The sequence below is a fragment of the Gracilinanus agilis genome, chromosome 4 (genome assembly GCF_016433145.1).
Source record: "Gracilinanus agilis isolate LMUSP501 chromosome 4, AgileGrace, whole genome shotgun sequence".
In the NCBI taxonomy this organism is placed as follows: domain Eukaryota; kingdom Metazoa; phylum Chordata; class Mammalia; order Didelphimorphia; family Didelphidae; genus Gracilinanus; species Gracilinanus agilis.
The window spans coordinates 402,228,150-402,248,161 of NC_058133.1; the positions used below are offsets into that span (position 1 = coordinate 402,228,150).

Genomic DNA, 20,012 nt, shown 5'->3' on the forward strand with positions numbered 1-20,012 from the left:
TATATATATATATATATATATATATATATATATATATGTATATATATATATATATATATATATATATAATCAAACAAAGCAAATACCCATATTGGCCGTGTCCAAAAAATATGTATCTCAATCTGTACCCTGAGTCCATAGCTTCTCTTTCAGGGATTAGGTAGCATGTTTTAAGCTCTTTGTTTCTTTGTAGGGTGGTTACTAAATATCATGCAATCCTAACTGTGCCTCCTCAGTACTCGAATTCTTTCTAGATGCTTACAGTTTTTTCTTGACCAGGAACTTCTGGTTTGGGGTTATACTGTTCCTTGGATTTAAGGATTTCTTTCAAAAGATACAGGGAAAGTTCTTTCTATTGTTACTTTGTATTCTGGTTCTAATAGATCTGGGTAATTTTCTTTTATGATATTTTGAAATATTATGTCTAGGTTTTTTATTTTGTTTTGTTTTTTAGTCATAGCTTTAGGGTAGTTGATTGACCTGAAATTGTATCTCTTTGATCTGTTTTTCACATTAGTTATCCTTTTTTACTTTGAAATAACATATATTTTCTTTTATTTTTCAAACTGGTAACTTTGTTTTAAAATTTCTTATCTCAGACTCATTAGCTTCTATGTGGCTCATTCTAATTTTCAGGGAATTTGTTGCTTTGATAAATAAGATTTTTATTCCAATCTATTATTTCCCTTTCCAATTCTTCCATAGTTCTCATTTATTTTTTCTCTTGCACTCTTACTTCATTTGTTAAAATATATTTAATGCTTTAAAAATCCTTCTTGCTTCTTCTCTCCAAAGAATCCTAGTTGAATTTGTGCTCAGCCTGTTTTTTTCTTTGAAGCTTTGCTTATAGATGTTTTGGCGTTATTCCTATCTGAATTTCTGCCTTTAGTGTCCCATCACCACTACACCTTTTTAAAGACAGAGTTTTTATTTGATTACCTGCTCATTCTTCTGACCTAATTTCTGATTTTGGATTTGATGTCAGGGCTGGGTTTTGTCTACCTCTAGAGGGAATATCTGACCTTATCTTATGTCCTGTAGATTCTTACCACTGCTTGCCTGCATATTACATGATGTGTAATTTTCAGGATCTTTGGGATCACTTAATCTGGGGATTTGCAATCTTTAATGCTTCCAAAATGATCACATCCAGAGCAAAGTCTGATTGCTGTCCTCCTGATATGAGCACTCTAAGTTCTTGCCCATCTGAGTTTGGATCTAAGCAACACACCTATTGGCTCATCTGTTGGAGTTTCAGTAAACTACTGCTGAACTCAGCTACTGCTAGTCAGCTGAGAATCTCAGTTGATTCAGAGTAATAGAACTATTGACTTTGCCTTGGTTTGGGCCTTTTACTCTAGTTATTACTCGGCAAGCTTCAAACTGGTCTGGAATTGAGCCTGAGCTCCATGCCTAGGATATGAACCACATAGCTCCTGCTTGTTGTTGAAGTCACTCCTTACTAGATATACAGCCTAGGACCTAGGACCATTCCTCATCCCTGAATGGCATCTCTAGGTAGAGGTTCTCTCCTCAGCCCACATTGGATTTATGATTCAACACTGAGTAATAATCTACAGAGCTGTCAGTTGCTCCCTATTCCTGCTTCCTACATAAGTCAGGATAAGATCGCTTTGTAAGATCTCAGATCTCTTCTTGCCACAATGCAGAACTGCAGACAGGCTTTTGATATCAGGGCAATCCTCTGCCCTCTTGCTGGAAGGTTCTGCAGAGCACATCCCTGGTTTGACCCAATCTCTACCATCCAGAACCTCTCTAGTTCCTTACACACCATGTCTAGAAAAATGATTCGTGATTTTTTTAATTCATGAATTTTTCAATCAGGACTTGTTCTAGTAGTTTTCCTAGACCTATGTGAAGGAGTTATGGAATAGAACTAGATTACTACTTTATTCTGCTCTGCCATCTTGGCCAATCTCCAAAGCAAAGAATTTTTAAGTTTGGAGCCATGATAACCTTGGATGACTGACTTATTCACATATTGTTTTGATTTCATTAAGAATTTGCTGTTAGTTGTATTTTGCTTGCTACCATTATATAAAACAGTAGTTTTCCGTGTCTATAAAAAAATATTTTTTTTAGTCATCTCCTTCCCTCTTTCCATTGTGACTGCTTTTGTGGAACTATAGAGGGTAGGAAGAAAAAAATTCCAAAATTTAGCCAGTTTTATAATATGCCCAAGAAAGATTTAGTTCATCTTTAGCCTTTCCAGACCACTAGAGTTTTTATTTAGAGTCTTTCCTAAGTTCCTTTTAAGAATCCTTATTCCCCCACAGAAGACATTTTCAGGGCCTCCATGGTCTCTTTATACATTTTAACATTTGAGGAGCTACTTGAAATTTATAGCATAGTCACACTGGGTACCTTTATTCCCAGTACTTATAAAGTATTTGCTTCCTTGGCTGTGTTGTTTTATAGAAGAGGCTGGTTTTCATATTATGGTCAATAGCAAAGCACAACTCCCACTGGCATTGTCAGGCTTAACTGCCTGGGGCTTGCAAAAGAGACAAGATGAGGGGCTTGATCTACATGATCTCTAAGGTCTCTTTCAGCTCTAATGAGCTATGACTATAACCGGAGGAAAGAAAATAAGGTGATAAATATATTTGATAAATACCATCTGTCTAATTTATCCTAAATTGGGACATAATATCCCCAACCACCATTATTGAGCTAGTGTAATTTTTTTTCCCAGCAATGGAAAAAAGGAGAGCAAACTACTCTGTTCCTTCAATTCTTTCTTCCTTTTTTAAAACCTTTATTTTCTATCTGGCCACCTCGCTATCTTTATATTCCTTCATTTCTGCATTTTATAAATCAGCATAACTCAAGAATAATTTTGGAGGTGATCTTTTTCTCCATTACTTTGTCTCTATGTTATTTTTCAAGTGTCATTTATCTTATGTAATGAAAATAAAGGCTTAAAAAGAAGAGAAATGATGAAAAATTACTAATGGTAAGTTTTCCAACTATAGTTCCATAATATGAAGCCAACAGCAGATTGCTGGAGCTATACAATTTTCACTCATGAGAAAACTAATATTTGAGGAATGTGTCACCAAAATAGGCATATATCACCAGTATAATATGTATTTAGTGTTCAAGTGATTACAAAGATTAGATCTAAACTTTTCAGTAAGGAAAAATAGCAGCCATGGCAAAAGAAAATATTCATATAATGCATTTTCATGTTTTATGTAGGACCTTCAAGGAACTGCTTCACAGATAGATACACGAAACACGAAAGTCCTGACCTTTATTACCTACATTGGTTGTGGAGTTTCTGCCATATTTTCAGCGGCAACTCTCCTAACATATGTTGCTTTTGAGTAAGTATTTCACCATCTGCCGAACCCAAGGTACTGATTACTCTAAAGTAAAAACAAGAAAATTTTCTTTGCTTTAAGGAACATTTAAATCCTCTGTGACTCATATCAGTCAGAGTGGTTTTAATTTATGGGGTGTCTTGTCATATATAACAATACCAAATATAGATTCTTCTTATGAGTATCTAATATATGAATGACCTTTAGAATCTTCTTAGATTGTCAGGAAAAATGTCTGCAAATTATAGAATTAATCCAAACTTGCACCTCTTTACCACAAACTTCTATAGCTTTTTAGCAGTATACGCTTTATATAATTTTTAATTGAAAAGGAGAAGTATTGGTAGATTTTCCTCAAAAGTCTTTAAAAAGTAGCCTTTAACTTGAGAATTAATATCAACTATTAGCAGAGAACAATTAGGGGGTGATAAAAGATAGAGGTTTTATTTTATTTTTAATACTCTAGGTTTTTTCCATGAAATTTTTGTTAGGTGAAATATGCTAATGGTATTCCCTTTCATTAAAATTTTCATTTATAAAAAGAGGGGGGAAAATCTCCTATAGAAAGACAGGTATATTCACAAATGTCCCTCACCTTTTCCTTAAAAGATCATTAACCAGAGTACCTGCATTCAAACCCTGACCCTGCTTACTTGTATGACCTTGAGTAAGTCACTCTTGGTGTTAGGACTATTTCTGGAGAAGACTGGGCTAGCTGAACTCTAATCTCCAAGTCTTTGATCCTATTATTCTTTTATAATATCTCATTTATTTATATCTGGTGGTACTCCATTAGTCATTTCAGAGCCAAACAAAATCCTTATTCCTTACCCCTGGTAACTATGCTTCCATTAATATGTGTGGTCATTGCTTAAGCATCTCCATCTATACTTTATTTCCAGAAAGCTACGGAGAGATTATCCCTCCAAAATCCTGATGAATCTTAGTACTGCCCTATTGTTTCTAAATCTAATCTTCCTCCTTGATGGTTGGATCACCTCATTTGACATCGATGGACTCTGTGTAGCTGTTGCAGCCCTTCTACATTTTTTCCTTCTGGCAACCTTCACATGGATGGGATTGGAGGCTGTTCACATGTACATTGCTCTGGTTAAAGTGTTCAATACTTACATTCGCCGGTATATATTGAAATTCTGCATCATTGGCTGGGGTAAGTGAGCAAAGTTTATGTGCTTTGCCAGATTCATATAGCAGCATCACAGACACTGTCAAAGGAAAGCTTCTTACTAGAAATGAGGTATATTGAGCTATAAATCTCCTCAAGGAGAATGTCATCATCCATAGAACAGTTTCTCAGAATGGTAGTAAGGGGAAAGGTCCATGAGTCACCAACAAATCTATTTCCTGTGTACCCAAACACCAGCCCATCCCAAGTCTTCTGAAAAAGCATCTGGCACTGAATTGTATGATCCCATTGTGCTTCAAAGCACATGGGCTAGCCTTAAACTCTAAGCCAAATAAATAGAGTTGGTCATGGTGCTCCACCCTCAAGATACACCCATCTACCCTATATGTGATTGAGCTTTAGAAATTTGTGATTGAACAAGTGATCAGAAAACATGTAGGGTCTATGCCCAGACTTCTCAGTATGGCTACTGAAATGGGCATCATCGCCTTTGCCTGAATGGAAACATCTAATTAGTTTTTTCCATGTCTACCTAGAGCTGAGATATTTCCTTCACTTGTTTCCTTTAGGAGTAGTGAAGAAGGATGTCATTAAAGGGACTGTGAGTGCCACAGGTGGATATCCCTCCATAGTAGCCTAGATGGCTAAGATGTAGATATTTTGACTAGTACCTTTATAGTACAACATGTCTCCATTAAACTATATGTGAGAGTATTCTACAAATTTTGTATCACTGAAAGAAGGAAATTCTGAAGATGTGTTTGTTCTGAGGAAGAGAAAAGAAAACCTTCCTTATGCAAATGTGCCTAACTTTTGGCAATCCTGAGAAACCATCAAGGGAGCCAAATGATGTGGTCATAGTGTATTTAATTAAAATATTTTGGCTCCTCAACTGAAAACAAAATATATAAGATGCTGAGTAGCTGTAATTTTGACTTTTGGTCCTGCTTTTCTAATTAAAAAAAACTACCAAATTCCTTAAAATATCATAATTAGAAGTTTTTTATGAGTTTGATGTCATTTCTGCCATACCTGAATCAGAAGTAACACCATTCACAGAAATGAGCTGGACCAGAAATAGGCATCACTCACTCATAAGATGTTCGAGACTAAGAACTCTCCTCCTTATCCCTCAGTTCTCCCATTATTGAGATATTCCTCCTTTGAAAGAAAAATCTCCTAATCATCACTAATGTGAGATGGATATCTCATAATAATTAAATGAGTTTTTCAGTTTTTTTTAATTCAGGTACATCCATCCCAAAGGTATACCTATTAGTTTCTATACCTCAGGAAAGTATAGAGAACTAGTTTTGAAGGGGGAAGAGGTTCAGAGGAAAAATTCGCCATGCTCACTGGGGATATTGCCTGGATTAAGTTTTTGGCAACCTTCAAATTCTTACCCTGGGGAAAAATCATGGTTTCTCCCTGCTAGTTAATGTTTTAAGTCATTGCTATAAAAAGAATGTTTTCTCCCTAGCCCTGATTAATCTTTAAAGACAGTTTAGTATGTTTCATCAAAGACAGTTATGATGTCATGATCTTTTATGACAGGTTTGCCTGCTCTGGTGGTGACAGTTGTTCTAGCAAGTAGAAATACAAATGCAAATGAAATATATGGAAAAGAAGGTTATGGCCAAGACATCAAGGGACAAGGCAATGAGTTGTGAGTAGCAAAAGTACATTGGGAAATTTTTAGTGATTGGTTTATATTTCATAAGAGATGCCTAAGCTGGTTGTGAATCATCCTTTTAAAATTTGTAAATAGTCAGCAAGAATATTCCCCTGTTAAAAATTTATTTCAGTTTAACAAATTATAAAGAGAGGCGTTATTTCTTGAAATTAATTTATTAATTGATTGGTAAATATCTGGTCAAATAATTCTCTCAATAATAAAGGACCTCTAAGTTCTCTGATGCAGGTCCATAATATCATTTTGGGAGCTTAGTATTCGACACTTCTCTTGAATATCTCAAGACATCTCTAATTGGTAAGTAGCTAATTGGGAAGTGGTGCATTAAAACTCTCAAGCTTTCCCCATCTCCATAGGTTATGGTGAATAGTAAGTATTTAGCTGGAAGAGCATCATAATTTCCCTTACCTATTAATCAAGTTTTATTGGGGGAAAATATTCCTTGGAGTTTCTAAGAACAAAGTAAGTGTGAAAATCAATGGTCTGATTGGAGCCTCTAATTCAAAACTTGGATTATAGTAATAATTATAGTAATTATTCAATATATACTAAAATAAATTCTCTCAGAATGTGTCTTGGGTACCTACTGTGGGCTACTGAGTAGTGGTGAGAGATACCAAAAAAGTCTAAGGCATCATTTCTGCATTTAAGGAACTAGGTCTAGTTGGGAAAGTATGACATGAGAACACATGAAATGAACAGTAATAAAAGGCACTATATGAGTAAGTGATGGGATTTGTGAAGTTCAGAAAGGAATATTGCAGAATTCTTAGAGTATTCTAGGACAGTCCTCATAGTAGAAAGAATGCTTGGATTATTCTACATTTCACTATATTTTATGGATAGATAAATATATACCTCTTTTATATAGATATTATAACATTTTCTATGGCCTGTTTTTTTTTAGTTTTTCAAGTTTTCCAAAGTAAAAGATAAAGGATTAAGCTTATGAGAACCTAGAATAAGTGTTGGAATGGAACTTGGAGCTACTTAATCCAACTCCCTCATTTCAATAATGAACTGAGGCCAAGAAAGGTTGAGTGACTTGTCCAGAGTCACACAGCTAAGTATTTGAGTCATGTTATGAATCTACATCCTCCTAATTCCAAGTTCAACACCCTATTCATCAAACCATTTTGCTTCTTGGCAAGGAAAAGTCACATCTCATTTTTCATATGACAGGCATGAATCTGTGTCCATTTGCATAGTTTGAGACTCAAATGAAATGAGGTCTGTTTGGAGAGGCAATGTGCCATAATGGTGGTGGACTGCAGGATGTGAAATTAGGAAGACCTGCGTTCCCTCCAATAATTAACTATCTGACCATAGAACCATGGGCCTACTTCATGCCTTCAAATATCAATTTCCTCATCTGAAAACTGGGAATAAACAAACCTACAATTTCTATGAAGGTTGTTGTGAGGCCTGAATAAGATAATGAATATTAAAACATTTTGCCAACTTTGAATTGCTTTATAAAAATGTCACCAGTGAATATCAGGAACTTCAAATTTCAGTAAGAATTTTTTGGAGGAATCAGGGCCAAAGAAGTCCACGTGGCCAAACATTTATCCTTCCTGGGTCCTGTTTTAACATAGTACACTAGAGGAAAGGAAGTCAGTAAGTAATTTAGAACTCAAAAAGCCTCCTTGCTGCTCCACAAGAAGGTACCCCAGGCTCCTGGCTTAGATCATTTTGTCTATCACCCATCCCTCCTCATCTCTGCCTCTTGGCTTCTCTTGTTTCCTTCAAGTTGAGCTAAAATTCATTCTTCTACAGATAGCCGTCCCCAATCCCTCTACTTTGTAGTGCCTTCCCAATGCTATCTCCTGCAGCCTATATTACTTTTGAATAGTTGCAGTTGTTAGAAAGTTTGCCCTTAAGTCAAGCCAAAATTAATAACTTCTAGCCATTTTTCTGGGGCCAAGCACAGTAAACCAATCCTTTTTCCATATCAGAACCCTTAAAATACTTGACGATAGTTATCCTCTCCCTTCTAAGTTTTTTCTTCTGGTTAAACATCTCCTTTACCTCAAACAATCCCTTTGTGGTATATTCTCCAGATCCCTCATTATCCACTTTGCCCCCTTTTAGACACATTCCATCTTTTTTACAGATATCCTAAGATGTGAATAGATCTAAGCACAGTCCATCTGATGTGGCAGATTATAGTATACTGTTTAATTGAACTGCACTAGCAATTCAATTAAATCTTTCTTGGGAGGATATTTGTTTAGCCACTCCTCCTCAGTTCTGTATTTCTGAAATTTAAAACAAAAATGTAGAGTTATATATTTTTCCTATTAGGTTTTTACCTTATTCGCTTTGGCCCATAATTTGGCATGATCTCTTTGACTCAAGACTCTACTATCAAATATGGTAACTTTCCTTCCCAGGTTCAAATTATCTTTAAATCTGATGAACACACTCCTGTATCTTCCAGTCATTAGTAAAAAAAAATGAAGGAGAATAAGGCTAAGAACAGATTCCCAGGGCACAATTTGGAAAACCTCTGATTTGAAATTAGAGAAGGCCATTGACAGAGTAAATTATTTAACGTGGAATGAGAGTCACATAGCCAGTGTGTTCCAGGGGTAGGTCTGGAAACCTGATCTTTATAATTCTGAGATCTTTTCTATCTACTATGCCATGCTACACATGCCTTGGCCCAGCATGAGAGAGCACTATGCTTGGAATAAATAATACATGGGTTCAAATCCAGCCTCAGATGCTTATGAGCTGTGTGACTCTGGGCATGTAACTTAATTTGTTTGCCTTAATTTTCTTAACTGTAAACTAAGGATAATAAAAAGGACCTATTTCAAAGTTTTGTGGTGAATATCAACTGAGATTATATTTATTAAGTGCTTAACATAATGCCTGGTACATCACAGGTGCTAAAAAAATCATTATTCTCTTTCCCCATCCTCCTTGCCATTAAAGGAAAATGCTCACAAACCCATCCACTTGACAATATGGTGTACATTTTTTCTAGGAACAGAGAAGTCAAGCTCATTAACTTATCCTTTGAGGACTCAATTCTGTCCATAAAGGCACATACCTACGTCATTTCTATTTCTGCCCTTTTTAAGCCTTACCCCAATTTTATCCATCATGTTTTTCCTATCTTATTATTCACGTGAATATTTACATATATTTGTATGTTTGTATATTCCTAGCATACAATGATACTCTACCTCCTGAAATCTCTTATATTTTTTAAAAATCCTCATCTTTCATATTAGATTCAATATTCTGTATTGGTCCAAGGCAGAAGAACAATAAGGACTAGGTAATGGAGGTTAAGTGACTTACCTAGAGTCACATAGCTAGGAAATGTCTGAGGTCATATTTGAACCCAGGACTTCCTGTCTCCAGGCTTGTCTCTCAATCCACTGAACCACCTAGCTGCCCACTTTTTATATTCTTTTTTTTTAACCACTTACCTTCCATCTTGGAGTCAATGCTGTGTATTGGCTCTAAGGCAGAAGAGTGATAATAGTAGGCAATGGGGGTCAAGTAACTTGTCCAGGGTCACACAGCTGGGAAGGGTCTGAGGCCAGATTTGAACCCAGGATCTCGATCCCATCTCTAGACCTGGCTCTTAATCCACTGAGCCTCCCAGCTCCCCCTTTATATTCTTTTTGAATAAGTTATATATTCTCCTTTTACAAGCTAGGTTCTAGTCACACATTCCATCCAGAGTTTCATTAATACCTTCCAGGGTACAATTTGCTTCCTTGAATTAGGATCTCTAGCTCATCCCTGGGCCAGTGAGGTGGAATACTAGAGTGCCAAACTGAAGTTAGGAAGACTCTCACTTGAAGTGTGAACCTGGGCAAGTCCTTTAAACAATTTTGCCTTGATTCTTCATCTTTAAAATGAGAGAGAGGAGGAAATACCAAATCACTCCAGTTTCTTTGCCAAGAAAGCCCTAAATGGGGACATGAACAGTTGGTCATGACTAAAAAGCAATTAAACTGAATAGTTCACCTTTATAAAAGACAAAGATAGTGAAACAAATTAAATTTTATGTGATTCAGAATCAACTTTAGTTTATAAAATTCTATAATAGGTTAGATGCAGAAATTAAGTTATTGAATGTTTAAATGAATCATCCATTTCATACCTTAATTTTATAGACAAGGAAATTAAGGACCAGAAAGTTGAATCTGTTTGTTGAACAAGATATGACATTGTTTAGCAGTACTCCCAAGCCAAACCTTTTCTGGCCCATTCCTCCCCGTCTAATAGGAAATCGCCAGTGTGAAGCATGGTAGCAATCACTAAACAAGGGACTGTTTTTAAATTTTGCTTCTTTACAGCTGTTGGATCCAAGATCCCGTGGTGTTTTATGTGACCTGTGCGGGTTATTTTGGAGTCATGTTCCTCTTGAATGTCGCCATGTTCATTGTAGTAATGGTGCAGATCTGTGGGAGGAATGGGAAAAGAAGCAACAGGACTCTCCGAGAAGAGATATTGAGGAACCTACGGAGTGTGGTTAGCCTCACTTTTCTCTTAGGCATGACCTGGGGCTTTGCCTTCTTCGCCTGGGGACCCTTAAACATTGCTTTCATGTACCTCTTCTCCATCTTCAATTCATTACAAGGTAAGAAAAAAAACTGCCTTTGAGTATTTTCTATAATCTAGCTTTAACTTGTCTTTGTGTGTTCTTATTGCATGTTGTCTTGGAAGAGTTTCTCAAGGTTTCTGGGATTGTTTGCCTAGCAAGAAGGTCTCAACAATTATCTGTCTCAAAGAATGACTTAAAAGTTCTTTAAAGGTTCTACTGTCTGTCTCAAAGAATGACTATAAAGTTCTTTAAAGGTTCTACTGAATATTTGTTTTAATTATTCAAATATTTATTACTCTGAATATAAGAGGGAATTTCTAGGCCAAAAGATAGAAATTTTGAGGGGTCCAGGAATTCAAATGGGAAAAAGGTACACATTCATTTTCAATATAATTGTTTCCTATGTAACCCCATGTATTTAATTTAATTTGTCTAAATATATTATTCCAAGAAAGGATTCATGAGTTTCTGCCACAGTGGTCTGTGACAAAAAAATAACTAAGATCCCCTACTCTACAGAAAGGGTCCACTGGTCGGTAGGATTTACTTCTCATCTTCCTTATAATTAAATCTCCCTTAGTTCTAAAAAAGCTAAGCAAGACACTTGACCACCTCTCATTGGATAATATTTTGGATAATAAAGAACTATAGAATTAACTTATCATATAGTATCTCATGACTATATAGTTGCATACTCAACTTGATAACTAGATCCTTTCTGAATTTGTGAAGCAGAAAAACTTATATTTCCCATGATACCTGGCCTTGCCACTCAGGATCACAGAATTTTAGATTTGGAAGGGCTCTAAAAATCATCTATTACAATGTATACTGGAAACATGACCTCTTCATAGCAGAAGTTGGTAAAGAGCGGTTCAGAGATCCCTAGAAGTCTCTAAGACCTTTCCAGAGAGTTTAGAAGGTCAAAATTATTTTCAACAACACTAAGAAGTTTTAATTTCTAATGTAAAACCTATTTTAACAAAAAGTCCTTGAAATCCTCAATAATTTTAAGCTTATAAAGGACACTTAAAACCAAAAAGCATGAGAATCACTGTTCTATAGTATGCACCATAAATAAATTACCATCTTTTCTTAATAACTGCTAATATAAGGAAAAATACTGCTGCCTATAATGGTCTATTCAATTTATTTGGATGGCTCTAATTGTGAGGAGGTTTTTCCATGCATCAAGACTAAATTTGTCCTTTTAGAACTTCCATACATTGTTCTTAGTTCTACAGGAGTATAAATCCTTTTATATGTTTATGATAGCCCTTTAGATACCAGAGGATGCTTCATTCCTTCCCCATCTCCTCCCAGTGCTCTGTTCTAGGATGAACATCAGTAGGGTCTTCAACTGTTGCTCATCAGGTATGAACCTGACACTTTTTACCATCCTGATCATCCTTCTCCAGATGCTCTCTGACTTAATGATGTCCTTCCTAAAATGGGGTCCCCAGAGCGAAACCAGTTCTCCAAATGGGGTCAGGCTAGGACATAGTGTAAGAGGACTTAATACTTCCTTATCATTGGCTTTATTGGCTGCCATATAACTGATGTTTCATACTGAGCTTGCTGTCTCCCAAAATCCACAGAACTGTTTCAGAAAAACTTTTCTTCCTACCACAAGACCCCTATCTTGTACTTGAAACATTTATTTTTTAAACCTATGTGTAGGATTTTCCATTTTTCCTTATGAAATGTAATTTATAATAGATCAAATTCTCTCGGGATCTTGGTTTGTTCTTCTGCTCTGCTATTTATCTCTCCTTGCTTTGTACTGTCTGCAAATTTGAAAAATACATTATCTCTCCCTTTAATAAATTCCAGATAATCTTCTCTCATTATCATTGTTTGCCAATGATCCACTTAAAATATGGCACAGAAAATTGATCACAATTTTCTATCTGTTGTCTGTTAACTACTTCCCTTGTTTTGGATGTGACACTTCTTTTAATAAACCCTAGGATCATGTTGGGTCCTTTCTTGCTCTTTTATTCATATCCCACTGTTGACACAAGTTGATTGTATATCACTAAAATCCCAATATCTCTTCTACATGAACTGCTGACTTTGTCCATACCTTAAAAATGTGTAGTTATGTGCAATTGATTACATTTATAATTATTAAATTTTCGTTATCTTATGAATAGAAATGAAGGTAAGAGGTTGAATGAGGTGAAAAATAATTCGGCTGAGTTGGGAATGGCTTCTCTTCTGGGGTGAATTTGGGAGTATTCCAGAGTTTGACATTGAATTTGCCTGAATCTTTTTTTCCCCAAAGTAATTGCATTATAGCCAGTTTGGCCACATATAGTCTACTCTGTTTTCCTATACCAGAGGAAAAGAAACAGGTTCATTATATTCACTCATCAGATGAATAATTTTCAAAGAAGAGAAACTATGTATTAAGAATATATAAAAATTTCTTCATGATCCATTTCTACAAAAAAATGAGACATCCTCTAATCTCTTCTGTATCTCCCATTACAAAGAAGCCTAAATAAATACTTAGGAAAATGTCTGTTTGTTTTATAAGTTATATAGCTTTATATAATGAAATTTCATAGCTTACCCATAAAAGACACATTGATCTACTCTTTTCAAACTTGTTTTTGCAATTAGAATTTCCTGGCAGTTTCAGACAATTTCAATGGCTACAGCAGTCTGTTCAGGTCTGTTTCCATTAATGAGAATTGGAATATTTTCTTTTTCCCAGCGAGATCCTCCTGTCAGTAGGGGAAAATGCTGTAACCCTCATCAAGTTTCTGTTCTTCATAAATTTCTGCATTTTAAGACTGACTTTAAACTGTACAAATTCAGAACAGATTTGTGCATATCCGATAGTACTTTCTTAAAAATATCCTAGAAAGGAAAGTTCATTTTAGAAGGCACTAATGTAGAACATATTAGCCTACCAAATAGTATTTACTTGATTTCATGGAAAAATAGTGTAGTTTAGCTTCACCATTAATTAATTGTATGATCTTAGGGAAGTCAATTCAGCTTTCTGGGTCTCACTTTTCCTCTTATATAAAACAAGGGCTCTACTCTAGAAGTTCTTTCATGTCCTTAGCTCAAACATCCTCTAAGTAAGCATTAAATATCTATATTGGTGAATTATTCTCTATAACTTTCCTCTGAAAAGATTTTGTTTGTAGACAAGATATTCTTTCCCAAAAGAGCACACACATCTTAAAGAAACTGTACTGAGTATTCAGATTATAACTCCACAGTTTTGAGTTTTTGTAGTCTAAGAACTATTCAATGCATTTTAAAAAATGCTATTCTTTTAGGTAATTATAATAAACTTTTGTTTATCCAGAATGATTTTGGAATTAGGAATTCTTCTTAACTAATCTACTATTTAAAAATTACCAATTTATCTTCCAAAAAAAGAAGGCAACAGTACTATACTCAAAACACTGTTATTTTTTTTAATTCAGAATGAATATTAATATCTTATAATGCATCAGGCCATCATTATAAGCATTGTTATATGTCTAAAATCATAAAAATAGAATGCTGAGTTTTATCTGTACTGAATCTAGTATTTATATTTAAAATGTAGGTTTTTTGTGTGATTAGTTTTTTGCAAGCTTTTTCTTCTTTGTAAAACTGGAAGTTATAACATAACTCAAATTCAGCAGCTTGTTCTTTCTGGTGATTTGGATTCTAGATAAACAGCAGTTCATGTGTACAATGTAACCAATAAATCTATATGAAGTGATATGAGTTTTTAAAAATACAACTGATGTAATTAGCTAAAAAAAGGAGAGGTAAGGAACCAATAGAGTTAAAAAAAATTTAGACCTAGTACTAGAATTTTCCTGATGAAATTCAGACTTCTCACTGGAAATTTAAAAAAATAAAAAGCTTTAACTAAGCTAAGACCAAATCCAACTTTATAATTTTCTAGCTTCCCCTAGAAATCCATGTTCTTCTCTTTAGAATTTCCATATAAGAAAACTTACATGTTTGTCATTTCAACCGTTTTTTCCCTTAAAGGCTGACAAATGAGTTTCCTCTGTAACATTATTACATTCCATATTTACTTATAAATATTAATTTGTCTTTTATGTATTTTACTTCAGGAAGGAATCTGAAAAAGTAATATTATTGGGGGCAGCTGGGTAGCTCAGTGGCTTGAGAGCCAAGCCTAGAGATGGGAGGTCATAGGTTCAAATCTGGCCTCAGACACTTCCCAGCCATGTGACCCTGGGCAAGTCACTTGACCCCCCATTGCCTACCCTTACCACTCTTCTGCCTTGGAGTCAATACATAGTATTGACTCTAAGACGGAAGGTAAGGGTTTAAAAAAAAAGTAATATTATTTTCCCCTATAATGAAGAATATAAATTAAGAAGTCATTGACATAAATCACTTTTAAAAGAGTATGCACGATTTAGAAAAGTTGTGAAGAAATTACTGAAGTATATACATATTATAATTAATATTGCTAGAAGCCATTAGACCATACATCTGGAAATAAAGCATGATTTGTTCTAAAGAAATAAAAGTCAATTTGCAGTTCCCTCTGGTGGGAAAGATGTCATCCAATCTTCCTCTGGCCACTTACTGCATGATGATGTCAATGGTGTACCAACAGAATCACAGTATTACCATTTTTAAAAAATAGAAAAAAGTGTGACAGATATAAGCTTGGGTGTTCAGGGAATGTAAAAGAGGAGGTAACAACATTATACCTAGGATTTAGGACCATTTTTTTACCAAAATTAAGGATATCATAAGTAGAACTAGACTCCTATCAGCACATGAGAAAACGTAACAACCTTCTCCTCCTGACCTCCTAGAATCCTAGAGAAATTTGTCAGGATTCTAAAATTGGCTACCCAACAGTAAAAATAGATAAGCTTATGAAGCACTTCATAACTAAGTAAAATACATTTTCTATAATAATATAGTAGCATTTGGTATCACTCTGCCTTTTCCATCACCAGTAAAGCAAAATAGGGTTTCTTATACTCCCAGTCTTATTAAATCTCTTTTATGTAGCCATAAAATAGGGGGCAATAACAGATTCTTCATATAGCTGCCATATTCACAAATCTAAAAGGCTGTGCTTTAGAGATAAATTGAGAGCAAGAAAGGACCTCAGAGGGTATTTAGTCCCACTTTCTTACTTTTGAGATGAAGAAACTAAGGCCAAAGGAAGTCAAATAAGTAACTCAAGTTTACACATCAAATATCTTTGATTGGATTTGAACCCAGGTCCTCTGATTCCAAAACCAGTGTCATAGATCCTCAAAGGACCTTAGAATCATGCTATTGAATCCAAGGTGAGAGAACTGATTAAACCCACTTGGCTAAGGTCATCTAATGATATATATATGTGAGAGAACTAAATTTTGGGTGTTGGTTTTTGAACTCCAAATTCAGTTCTCTTTCCACTATACTAGGATGCTTCCTGCCAATTTTTATACACATAGATCACTCTTCATTAGCTCTTTTAGTACCAAGGACTATAATGATTCAGTATTTCAAGAGCCTTTCATTTGCTGGGTTTAAGCTACTTCTTCCACTTATATAGATCATGGCTACTCAAAGTCTTACTGGATGATCTATTAGTCATCACCCTGTGGCCAGTCTACTGATGAGACTCTTCAGCTTTCCTCAGACAGCAGACATGTGGTCCACCACAGATTAAACAGCCCTTTCCAGCTTATTAAGCTTGCAGTCCACTGGCATACATAACCTTCAAGAACCCTTGATAAATTCAATATTAAATTACAAAGATGCTTAGAGTAAGATATTTGGTAAAATATATGTGTATACACTGCATGATATTAAATAATGTCTTAGACTGGAACTTAGTAATAAAGCTTTAAATGATATTAATGTATTTGTATAGAATCTACTAGCTCTTTAGGAATGAGAGAGATAGGGAAAGGAAAAGGGTTAGGGAGAAGTCAGAGAAAGAGAGAGACAGACAGAGAAAGAGATCCTATTTTTTAAAGATTATAAATTCAAATTCTCCATTCAAATTTGCTAGCATTAAAATAGTTAATAAATATATATTTAATGAATGATTAGCAAAAAAGGATTTAATCATCTAAAAGACTCAAAGTAAGATTCATTTCAGGAAATGTTTACTTTGTTAATGGATTAATTAACATAACACAATAAAATTCAACACTAAGAAAAACTTGGACAAATTACTCAGAAAGATGTGTTAAGTGTATATTAAATTTCCTCTAAAAATGATAGCATACGAGTTTTTAGAAAACTAAACCATTCCAATGATTTGATCATATTCACTCTGAATCATAAATTGGCATAAAGGTGAAGATGAACCAGGAGTTTTCCATCCCTAACACCTGTGACTATATCATATTGGCTCTGATCCTGTGGATTTCTGGGAAATAAATTATTCATCATTTGGCACTAGAGAAATTCCAGTGTACCAAAGAGTACATTGGTAACCTGTAAGAAATAGCTCAAGGAAATGCATAACCATTTAATAGCCATTTAGATAATTGTCCTTTGTCTGAAACAACACAACAGAACACATCTATTCAATCACTTTCATAAAAACCTTGTCCACTTTCACAGCTATCTTGTCTACATTTCTCCAGATACCCCTGGACTAAAGTCCTACTCAATACTGATTTTGAAAATAAAGCACTTAAAGATTTACAAAGCACTTTGCATGCTGTCTTATATGATCTTCATAACAACACAGTGAAAATGGGTGCTGTTAGTATCCTCATATTACAGATGAGGCGGGGAGAGATCATATCATCCAGGTGAGGTTGACATATATAGTATCAGGGGAAGGGTTCAGACAAAGATTATCCTCACTTTAGTATTCTATCCACTATACCACCTTGCTTTCTGATATAGGTAGTAACTGTATTCTCAGAAGTTCTACTAGCTGAATGGAAGCAACAAACAACCTTTCAAGGACCAACCTAGCTAAATGCAGAGATGAAAAATGTTGCTCATCTTATGAGAACTGTGGGAGCCACAATGCAGTCTGTAACCATTGAGAGAAGAGATGAAATTACAGTTCTCTTAAAGTGTTGAGTCTTCAGATAATCTCCTTTGCCTGATTTGTAATGACCTGGTTTATCTGAAAAGTGAAATCACTAATCACTAAGTACTCTTAATTACCACCATTCTCCATGTATCCTACTCTCCTAGAGTCTTTCTTCATCTCTTGGACATATTCCATTTCTTTTAACCATATTTGACATCTTTTTTTTTGCCTAAAAATCCTATCACTCACAGGCACAATGAAAGAAATGATGCATTTATCACATAAAGCACCCATCAAGATTCTTTGAGTAAAAAAAAAAGTTTACTGAAAAAGTTAATATTTCTACTAACTAGGAATTTCAATGGCTAATTCAAAGTCTTTTTTGTGTAACTTCCATTAGGCTCCTTGGAAATGAAAATAGAATAAAATATTTAGAGCTGGAAGAGACCTCTTAGGTCATTGAATCTAATCCTTTAATTTCACAGGTGAGGAAACAGAGTCCAAGAGATGTTAAATGGCTTAGCCAAAGTCATACTGATTGTAAGCTCCAGAGATGGGGTTTGAATCTAAGTCCTCTGACTTCAAATCTAGCACTTTTGTGCTATGCTGACTCTAATTTTCAGTGGAAGTAAAAGCAGGCAATATTGTTTGCCTTGAACTTGAATTTTATTAACATTCATGTTTTTTAGAGGACACTGTTAATTAATTTTTTAATTTTAATTTTTTAAAAATTAACCACAATAAAGATATATGGCTACTTATAAAACCCTGTCCAGACAAGCCAAATAATTATTGCAAGGAACAAATTTAAAAATTGATTTCTCTACTAAAGAATAATAATAATTATTATATAAAGAAAAATAAGAAAAATAAAATTAAGAAACAAATGGAAACATCTACAGTTGCATAGAACTTCATAATTTGGAAAAAAATTTGAATCAAGTCATGTAAATTTTATTATTCTATTTTTCATATGCTGACTGGGAATTATGTTTTTATTATTAGAAAAAAACCTCTTATTTATGTATCATTTTATAGTTCATATAAGTCATAACAACACTCCACTTTCAAATCAAGAATCAAAGAAGTTTTAGGAGCTTTCTCAGATAATAGCTGATTGTCCCAAGACTCTAACACTATCCTAATTCAGTGTTCTAAGTTCTTTCCAATATATTCCTCAACTTTCCCTCTGTAGAAACTATCATTCTGATTGAGTTATAAAAGTAAATGTCTTTTGTTAGTTTTTCATAAATTAGCAAAGGACTTAAGAAGAGCAAAATCAAACACAAGCACTCAATGAGAACAAAAACTTAGCCAAACTACTGAGAGTCTTATTTCCATCATAATGTTTGAACTAGTGGGGATTTTAAAACATTTCACTTGTGTCCAGGATTGAGGGAAGGGAAAGGAAAAGCCAACACTATTTTATTATTGACATAAGAGAAACTAACTCCCATCCTAGTAAAGACTTTGTGGTTCTTTTTCTTAGTTTAAGACTATCCCAGATTCTTTTTCTCTCTTCTGGACCACAGAATTGCAGTCTCAGAGGTGAAAGGTACCTTTGAGACAAGCTAGTCTAACCCTATTCCTGAAAACTAATCCCCTCTACACCTCCTTCCATAAGTGACCATCTGTTCTTTCACTGCAAACCACCCGTGAAGGCATATAACTAACTTGTATCACTGCCTCTGGAGGCAGCTCATTCCACTCCGGTTCTTGAAATGTTTTTCTTTACATCGAGCCTAAATTGCCTCTTTGTACCTTCTATTCATTTACTTCTGCATTTGCCTTTTGAGGACAAGCAGAACAAAGCTAATCTCTTTTATATGTGGTTGCCCTTAAAACACTTGAAAATAACTTTGGTTGACTCCTAAGTATTCTGTTTCTTTCAGTGTTCACTATTTTCAAAAGCTGCACAGAGATCATCGCTAAACTATAGCTCTGCTGTTGCTAAATGGCTTCTCCTTGATGGTTTACTACATGAGTAGACAAAGTTGTATCCTATAGCATATTTTTCCTTATCATTGACCCTCCCCAAATTGGTTTCTAATCTAATCCTTCCCCCCCCCCACTTCCTTTCCCCAGCATTTCCTAATCTTGGGTCAGCCAGGCTATGGTTAGATAAACAAAACTAAGATACGGGGATGCCTCCTTAGGGTTCAGAGATAAGGACTTCCAGTAACTGGAGTACTCTTTCTCTTTAGAAGAACAGGAAGGGATAGAGATCTCCTGGACTAAAGTGAAGTAGA

The 20,012-nt window shown here is 34.9% G+C and overlaps 1 protein-coding gene across 3 annotated transcripts in view; it reads left to right on the forward strand.

Moving 5' to 3' along the window:
• ADGRG6 (adhesion G protein-coupled receptor G6) overlaps positions 1–20,012 on the forward strand; it is a 186,573-nt gene that overhangs the window by 151,155 nt on the left and 15,406 nt on the right. For all 3 annotated transcript variants that reach the window (XM_044677199.1, XM_044677200.1, XM_044677201.1), the window contains 4 exons: positions 3,223–3,350; positions 4,250–4,518; positions 6,049–6,160; positions 10,513–10,796. In XM_044677199.1, coding sequence (XP_044533134.1) covers positions 3,223–3,350; positions 4,250–4,518; positions 6,049–6,160; positions 10,513–10,796 — 793 coding nt within the window. The remainder of the gene's footprint in view (positions 1–3,222; positions 3,351–4,249; positions 4,519–6,048; positions 6,161–10,512; positions 10,797–20,012) is intronic.